Raw genomic sequence first — 9,203 nt, 5'->3', positions numbered from 1 at the left:
GGACATGTGTGGACATGTGTGGACACGTGTGGACATGTGTGGACACGTGTGGACATGTGTGGACATGTGTGGACATGTGTGGACATGTGTGGCGCCTCACGACACACCACCAAGGCCAGTGGAGCCGGGAGAACACGTGCGACCACTCCACTATAGAGTGGCGCTGATTCGTAGCTTCTCCAATATCGGTAAAGCCAGGCTTGTGCGGGGCTTTAATGACAATGGTCCGAGGCCGCCACCAGGCTTGTACACTCACACCATCACCAACCCCGTCACTGTCTCACACTACACCATGGCTGACATCAGGCGTCTCGTCTGACACTGGCCCAAGGCTGACATCAGGCGTCTCGACTGACACTGGTCCAAGGCTGACATCAGCCATATTTTCTTATTGCGAACTATGGAAGGAATCAATCCTGGTCGAGTCATAGACTGTTTACTGATGTATGGCTTAGGGACCATTCAAGTAAATGTGTGTGTGTGTGTGTGTGTGTGTGTGTGTGTGTGTGTGTGTGTGTGTGTATGTGTGTGTGTGTATGTGTGTGTGTGTGTGTGTGTGTGTGTGTGTGTGTGTGCATTGTCGCTCATCATATAACAGCTATTACTAAAACATCTTTATTATAATCTTATCCACTACAGGCGACCGTTGTCATTAATCCCAAGGTACAGATAACATCATGCTGAGTCAGCATGATGTTCCCATGATGCACATCAGCGTTAATCTGGCCATCAGAGTCCTCGTTAATCACCACAACATCAGCTCACATCACAGTGTTCTCGGGTCGTTCCTCACGTCTTATACTAATGTAAGTGTTGGTGGAATTACGTAATGTTATTCACAGGGGGGGAGGGGGGAGGAACATCCTTTTATTTATGCCTTTTATTCATACACAACTCCTTCAACAATGATGTATATTATACACATTTCACTTATTGAGTTATTGGGCACTCAACCAAGTTAGGTGATAGAAATGTTTGGCCAATACTATCCTGTATATATATACATTCTCGTCATTCTTACATAGAAAGGCTTAGAGATTTGTTATACAACATATAGTCAAATTGGTGATAGCCAACTTCCATCTTGGTAAACTATTACCTCTCCTAAGACACTAGTCTTAGGAGACTTCTCCAGAGCATGTTATCTGGGATAGATATTTTGTGGGGTGGATAACCATCTGTTGACCATTATAGTCGATGCTGGGGCTGGGAGATAGTGGCTCTGGGACTCCCGTCTCACAAGGTGCTGGGGCTGGGAGATAGTGGCTCTGGGACACCCGTCTCACAAGATGCTGGGGCTGGGAGATAATGGCTCTGGGACTCCCGTCTCACAAGATACTGGGACTGGGAGATAGTGGCCCTGGGACACCCGTCTCACAAGATGAGACAGGTGTTATGTGCAGCCTTCACCACTACACTCTCACCTCTAACTTTACCCAACCCCGCCACCTCCTCCTTCTCCTCCTCCTCCTCCTCCTCCTCCTCCTCCTCCTTCTCCTCCTCCTCCACTCCTCCTCCTCCTCCCACCCATCCCTCCTATCTTAATATTCTCAACTTCCGCTACATTACCTCACTCTTCAGATTGTATCTCACCATCTTCTGCCCTGTCCCTCCCTCCCTCACTCGCTTCCTCCTTCCCTCCCTCCCTTCTCTCCCTCCCTCCCTCCCTCCCTCCCTCCTTCCCTCCCATTTTCTTTGTCTTCCTCCCTTGCTCCCTTCCTCCCTAACTTCCTTACCTTTCTCTCTTCTTCCTTCCATTCATCTCTCCCTCCCTCCCTTCCATCCATGTCTCCCTCTCTCCCCGTTCCATCCATCCCTCTCTCCTTCCCTCCCCTTCCCTCTCTCCTTCCCTCCCCCTCCCACCCTTCCCTCCCCCTCCCACCCTCCCCCTCCCATCCCTCTCTCCTTCCCTCCCCCTCCCACCCTTCCCTCCCTCCCACCCTCCCCCTCCCATCCCTCTCTCCCACCTGACCGTAGCCTGCCGTCCCACAAGGTGCTCACGCCTCACCTTATCGTCAGGGATCATCAATATGTTTATCACGCCTCGCTGAGCGCGGGACCCGATAACCGCTCGTAGACGGGCTCCAGCAAGCGGTAGATATAACCGCTCGTAGACGGGCTCCAGCAAGCGGTAGATATAACCGCTCGTAGACGGGCTCCAGCAAGCGGTTGTGATAACCGCTCGTAGACGGGCTCCAGCAAGCGGTAGATATAACCGCTCGTAGACGGGCTCCAGCAAGCGGTAGATATAACCGCTCGTAGACGGGCTCCAGCAAGCGGTAGATATAACCGCTCGTAGACGGGCTCCAGCAAGCGGTAGATATAACCGCTCGTAGCACATTGAGTTACTTTACTTAAGGATTTGTAGCACATTTTTATTATCTTGCTCAACTAACTTGCTTCCCCTAGTTTGAACATTCCTAATGTAGTGATACAGGCTTGAGCACTCCTAAACAGGACTGGACTCTCCCAGACAGAACTGGACACTCCCACACAGGACTGGACACTCCCAGACAGAACTGGACACTCCCACACAGGACTGGACACTCCCAGACAGAACTGGACACTCCCAGGCAGGACTGGACACTCCTAGATACACTGATTGAGGCTCAAAAACCCCGAGACGAACTGAATTTCAAATACTAAAGAAAGCATAACACTAAAAATGAGGGATAAAATGTAGTATTTGTCTTCAAAATATTACCATATTTCCTGTGTATTGAACACTTACTTTACGAGAGTCTTCTGTGTACAATGTTGTTATCTGGCTTTATCGTCCATTTATCGAAAGCGACGTTCAAGTGGTTGTGTAGAAAAAATGTGTAATTTAGTACATGTAAATATATGTAGTCAGTGATGAAGCAAACATATGCGTCATCCCCGACGCTAGGTAACGTATATTAGAGCGGGTCTGATGCGTCAGCGGCTGTACGATCGACGCAGAGGGCGCGAAACACTCCCTACGGAACGATATACGATCGTATTTTATCTTCGAATGCGGCGAGGCGAGACATGTTGAGCACTTAATTAAGGTGTAATGGGCAGAGTTTCTTTCACCCTATGCCCCCTGTTACCTAGCAGTAAAATAGGTACCTGGGTGTTAGTCAGCTGTCACGGGCTGCTTCCTGGGGGTGGAGGCCTGGTCGAGGACCGGGCCGCGGGGACACTAAAGCCTCGAAATCATCTCAAGATAACCTCAAGATAACCTCAAGAAGGTTCAGAGCGAAACTCCCGCTGTACTCATACTCAGGAATTTGTATTATATTTCGTTGTTATTCGTTGTAACTGAAGATAATTGGTTGACAAATGAAATAATGTTGCTGAGGACCACAGTGGTTACTGTAGTAATTATTCCGCTCATCTTCTAAAGGTCAAGTTCCGCTCAGTCCTATAAAATCAACTTTCTGTTAACCCTAAGAGTTAGCCTTCTCTCTCTCTCTGAGACTGATGCATCTCACACTGAGAATAAACCCATTACCACTTGCAATCAGTCCTCTCCCACTTGCAATCAGTCCTCTCCCACTTGCAATCAGTCCTCTCCTACTAATAATCAGTCCTCTCCCACTTGCAATCAGTCCTCTCCCACTTGCAATCAGTCCTCTCCCACTAATATTCAGTCCTCTCCCATTTGCAATCAGTCCTCTCCCACTAATAATCAGTCCTCTCCCACTTGCAATCAGTCCTCTCCCACTAATAATCAGTCCTCTCCCACTTGCAATCAGTCCTCTCCCACTAATAATCAGTCCTCTCCCACTTGCAATCAGTCCTCTTCCACTTGCAATCAGTCCTCTCCCACTTGCAATCAGTCCTCTCTCACTTACAATCAGTCCTCTCCCACTTGCAATCAGTCCTCTCCCACTAATAATCAGTCCTCTCCCACTTGCAATCAGTCCTCTCCCACTTGCAATCAGTCCTCTCCCACTTGCAATCAGTCCTCTCCCACTTACAATCAGCCCTCTCTCACTAATAATCAGTTCTCTCCCACTTGCAATCAGTCCTCTCCCACTTGCAATCAGTCCTCTCCCACTTGCAATCAGTCCTCTCCCACTTACAATCAGCCCTCTCTCACTAATAATCAGTCCTCTCCCACTTACAATCAGTCCTCTCTCACTTACAATCAGCCCTCTCTCACTAATAATCAGTCCTCTCCCACTTACAATCAGTCCTCTCTCACTTACAATCAGCCCTCTCTCACTAATAATCAGTCCTCTCTCACTTACAATCAGCCCTGTCTCACTAATAATCAGTTCTCTCCCACTTATAATCAGTCCTCTCTCACTTACAATCAGCCCTCTCTCACTAATAATCAGTTCTCTCCCACTTATAATCAGTCCTCTCTCACTTACAATCAGCCCTCTCTCACTAATAATCAGTTCTCTCCCACTTACAATCAGTCCTCTCTCACTTACAATCAGCCCTCTCTCACTAATAATCAGTTCTCTCCCACTTACAATCAGTCCTCTTTCACAATCAGCCCTCTCTCACTAATAATCAGTTCTCTCCCACTTACAATCAGTCCTCTCTCACTTACAATCAGCCCTCTCTCACTAATAATCAGTTCTCTCCCACTTACAATCAGTCCTCTCTCACTTACAATCAGCCCTCTCTCACTAATAATCAGTTCTCTCCCACTTACAATCAGTCCTCTCTCACTTACAATCAGCCCTCTCTCACTAATAATCAGTTCTCTCCCACTTACAATCAGTCCTCTCTCACTTACAATCAGCCCTCTCTCACTAATAATCAGTTCTCTCCCACTTACAATCAGTCCTCTCTCACTTACAATCAGCCCTCTCTCACTAATAATCAGTTCTCTCCCACTTACAATCAGTCCTCTCTCACTTACAATCAGCCCTCTCTCACTAATAATCAGTTCTCTCCCACTTACAATCAGTCCTCTCTCACTTACAATCAGCCCTCTCTCACTAATAATCAGTTCTCTCCCACTTACAATCAGTCCTCTCTCACTTACAATCAGCCCTCTCTCACTAATAATCAGTTCTCTCTCACTTACAATCAGTCCTCTCTCACTTACAATCAGCCCTCTCTCACTAATAATCAGTTCTCTCCCACTTACAATCAGTCCTCTCTCACTTACAATCAGCCCTCTCTCACTAATAATCAGTTCTCTCCCACTTACAATCAGTCCTCTCTCACTTACAATCAGCCCTCTCTCACTAATAATCAGTTCTCTCCCACTTACAATCAGTCCTCTCTCACTTACAATCAGCCCTCTCTCACTAATAATCAGTTCTCTCCCACTTACAATCAGTCCTCTCTCACTTACAATCAGCCCTCTCTCACTAATAATCAGTTCTCTCCCACTTACAATCAGTCCTCTCCCACTTACAATCAGTCCTCTCCCATTGAACTAAATATACCACACCTTAGAGGCTCTCAATTAATTAAATTTTACCTGCACAATATTGCGGATATGTCCAGTATATGTGCCCCCCCCCCTCTCTCTCTCTCTCTCTCTCTCTCTCTCTCTCTCTCTCTCTCTCTCTCTCTCTCTCTCTCTCTCTCTCTCTCTCTCTCTCTCTCTCTCTCTCCCTTCGTACAGCACCGTTTGTCCGTATTCCGGATATCTTCGCGCGACTCCGTAGTCCGGATATCTTTTCCTTATATCCGTATTCCGAATATCTTCGTTCATTTCCATATAACGAACACTCTCGTTCTTCCCGGTTATATTGCGCAGCCGGTTCGGTTATGAGAGTGTGGCGAGACCAAATAAATATTTCTCTCCGGTTATTGGTTTAACGGCTGTCTGGGTTCACACAATTGTGGCCGGGGCGTCGGTGGTGGCTGAGTGGTGATCGCCTTCTCCTGTCAATCCAGCTGTCCGGGCTTCGAATCTACAGTTAGGAAGAACGATGGAATTTGGCCGATATCCGATTAGGAGCACGGTATCCGAATTCCCACCCCGCTGGTGTTGGTACCTCACTGGATTAAATAACACCAAGTTAAAGGCGGGTGTTGGTAATGGTGGTGTTGGCAGTGTGTTCTTATGGTAACTTATCGGGTCCGGGTTCGAGGTTGAGGTCATTAGGAAGGGATTTATATCCAGCGATTTGTCACTCAGTAAAAAAAAATAATTATCTAACCATAAACATAAAAAATGCAATTGTATTAAGTAAAGAGAAAGGTAAAAAAAATCAACAGTTTTATCTTATCATAAACGTATAAAGGACAACTGTGTTACCTAACCAGAACCGTACAAAAATGCAACTGTTTCGCCTAACTCGAGGTACGAACCGCAGCATCCCACCCAACCCATCGAGGCTCGGGAAACATACTTCTGTTGTATGTTAAATTGTATGAAATTTATTTTTAGTAGCACGTTGCATTTTTAACGGATTCGTCAATTCGGTAAAAAAAAAGCGGCGAATTTGGTGAAATGACCGGTTGAAATAGCATATATATTTTCGGTTAGCAGTGGACAAAAGCAAGCAGCCGGTTATCCGGCTAATGCGATTTATACGGTTTGAACAACAGCCATACTCCTCAAAATGTCCGGTCCATCATGTAATATCCGACAATAAACGAAAATTCGAGCCTTTATGATGCAATATATATATATATATATATATATATATATATATATATATATATATATATATATATATATATATATATATATTTATATATATATATATATATATATATATATATATATATATATATATATATATATATATATATATATATATATATATATATATATATATATATATAATATATATCCGTATTGAAATATTTAATGGAAGACAAATGTGTTGGGAAGCATTGTACAGACACACACAACTAGTCACTATACCTCGCGGGACTCGAACTCATATATAATATAAAATGAATAATTATACACATCACTATACTTTCAATCAACAGTGATGCCAACAGGGGAGCTCGGTCGCCTACGTCGACCGAGCTCTCACTCACAGCTCTGGGTGGAAGCAGGGGGATGAGGAGTTATGTAGAGTAAGGCAGATTTTGGTCAACAATAGTTTCTTCAATAGTTATGTCGAAGACGTCTTAAAAAGGAAGGTGGCGAGGTATGCCACAAGCGACGGAACAACCAGTACCGCAATACCTGTACTTCCAATATAATTGTTCTACAGAAACTTCTTCTCCACGGCCCACAAAGCGGAGGAAAGAGCCCTAATAGAGATCATTGAGAGGAACGTTACCCCAACTGACAGTTGGTGTAACTGTCAACTAACAGTTGACAGTTATTAACCAAAAGTAACCAAAAGTAAGTAAAGTCAACTAACCAAAAGATAAAACTAACAATATATTATAAGAGTTGGAAAACAGCCAACCTGCCAATGAAGAATTCTCCCGACACCAGGAAACCTGCCTTGAAAGAAACCAACGTTGTCTACACCTTCACGTGCCCACTTGGAAATTGTCAGCCCCAACGAACTCAGTATATAGGCAAGACAACAACGTACCTCTCTAGGCGATTAACAATACACAAGCAACAGGACTCCATCAAAGAACACATAATCGCCACACACAACAAGACGATCATCAGGGATATTATGACGAGCAACACTGAAATAATTGATAGATACACTGACAGTAGAAGATTTGACATCAGTGAAGCGCTGCATATCAAGAAATCCAGACCAGCAATTAATAACTAGATAATACATAATTACACTCTACCCACTTCCAGACCCCGGGCCAACGCAGAAGCTGGACCGTATAACCCTGCAACAGGAACGGAAGCAGCCAGACGAACATAAGCTGCCAACATGCCACACACTATGTTGATAGAAATAATACGTTATTAATATCCGTGTTATGTCATTCATCCATATGTTACCTAACCACCTCAACATAAGAGGATATAACTAGGTGCTACACACAGTAGAATTTGTCTTTGAGAATGTGAGGTGAGACCTTACGAAATGCATCACTAGGCGTCAGACCCAAATAAATAAGTAAAAATGAACTTTGGAGAGTTAACTTTTGAACTTCCTGCTTCAGTGAAGAAAAACATAAGGAATACCGTGAAGATTCGTACCAGAATTATAAATCTAAAACTTTCTGTCGTTTTCAACGAAATATGTTTAAAAAGAAAGACTGCTACCAGAATACACTAATATATATATATGTGTGTGTGCGTAAATCACGACAATTAACATGCGATGAAAAATGTGACATTGTCAGACCACGAAGGAAGAATTGAAATAGGAATTTCCGTAAGTACTTTCTTATTTAATAATACAACTTCAGAATGGTCAGAAGGGAACTTTCTGAAGATGTATTATTAAATGCGAAAGTACTTGAAGAAATTCCTGTTTCAATTCTTCGTGGTCTGACACTGTCATATATATGTGTGTGTGTGAGTAATATTTATGTACCTGGGCAGCAGGCGTTCATTTAGGCAAATTTGATTAAATATGACCACATTGCTGGCGTTGTTGGTCTTATATTATTAGCTATCTATGTTTCCATTTTCTTACTCTCGGGATTAAGAAGAACAATCAAGTTATAGAAATTCAAGGCAAAGAAACTAGTGATTCTTGTAGGGTTTATTTTCTTCAACGTCTCGTTCCACTCTGGAACGTCTTCAGGTGAGGAATCAATTCACAAGGTGCAAATATATGTTAAATACATATATGGAAGAGGAGATTTTTTTGTCAGGGATAGTCCTGCGCCGTCCCTAAGCCTCTGGGTGAAGAGGTGAAGTTGATGGGGGGTTTAAGGCGAATAAAACATAATGGCAATAATAGGGGGAAATAATGGGGATGGATGACAAACACTGGGGAGGGTGGTGGTTGAACACGGCGGAAATGTAGTTATACGGTGCTGTAATGGTGAGGTCTGGGTCTGAGCGTAGGCAAGGTGGTGTATGGTGAGGTCTGGGTCTGAGCGTAGGCAAGGTGCTGTATGGTGAGGTCTGGGTCTGAGCGTAGGCAAGGTGCTGTATGGTGAGGTCTGGGTCTGAGCGTAGGCAAGGTGCTGTATGGTGAGGTCTGGGTCTGAGCGTAGGCAAGGTAACATCAAACGATCCCTCCCATAAAACTCTATTACAAATCCACTACGAGTTCTCAATACACAACTGAAAAAGAATAATTAAAAATAACTAAGAGACTAAACATAGGGTAAGGCGGATATGGCCAATGAAACATTGTGTAAAACTCTGATAATCTCAGTGTTATATTAAACAACATTTTCGGATGAAACCTTCAATC

The 9,203-nt window shown here is 44.2% G+C and overlaps 1 protein-coding gene across 1 annotated transcript; it reads left to right on the top strand.

The window, feature by feature from the left end:
• Window positions 1-677: 677 nt before the first annotated feature.
• On the top strand, window positions 678-7,646 carry LOC123773750 (DNA-directed RNA polymerase II subunit RPB1-like). The gene is made up of 4 exons (XM_045767678.2): window positions 678-806; window positions 3,492-4,162; window positions 7,119-7,198; window positions 7,315-7,646. The coding sequence occupies exons 1-4, from the start codon at window positions 678-680 to the stop codon at window positions 7,644-7,646; spliced, it is 1,212 nt and encodes a 403-aa protein (XP_045623634.2).
• The last annotated feature ends 1,557 nt before the right edge of the window (window positions 7,647-9,203 follow it).

Source organism: Procambarus clarkii, chromosome 10, assembly GCF_040958095.1.
Source record: "Procambarus clarkii isolate CNS0578487 chromosome 10, FALCON_Pclarkii_2.0, whole genome shotgun sequence".
Taxonomy (NCBI): domain Eukaryota; kingdom Metazoa; phylum Arthropoda; class Malacostraca; order Decapoda; family Cambaridae; genus Procambarus; species Procambarus clarkii.
The sequence above is the reverse complement of the archived record's forward strand: the minus strand, read 5'-3'. Positions and strand labels throughout refer to the sequence as shown.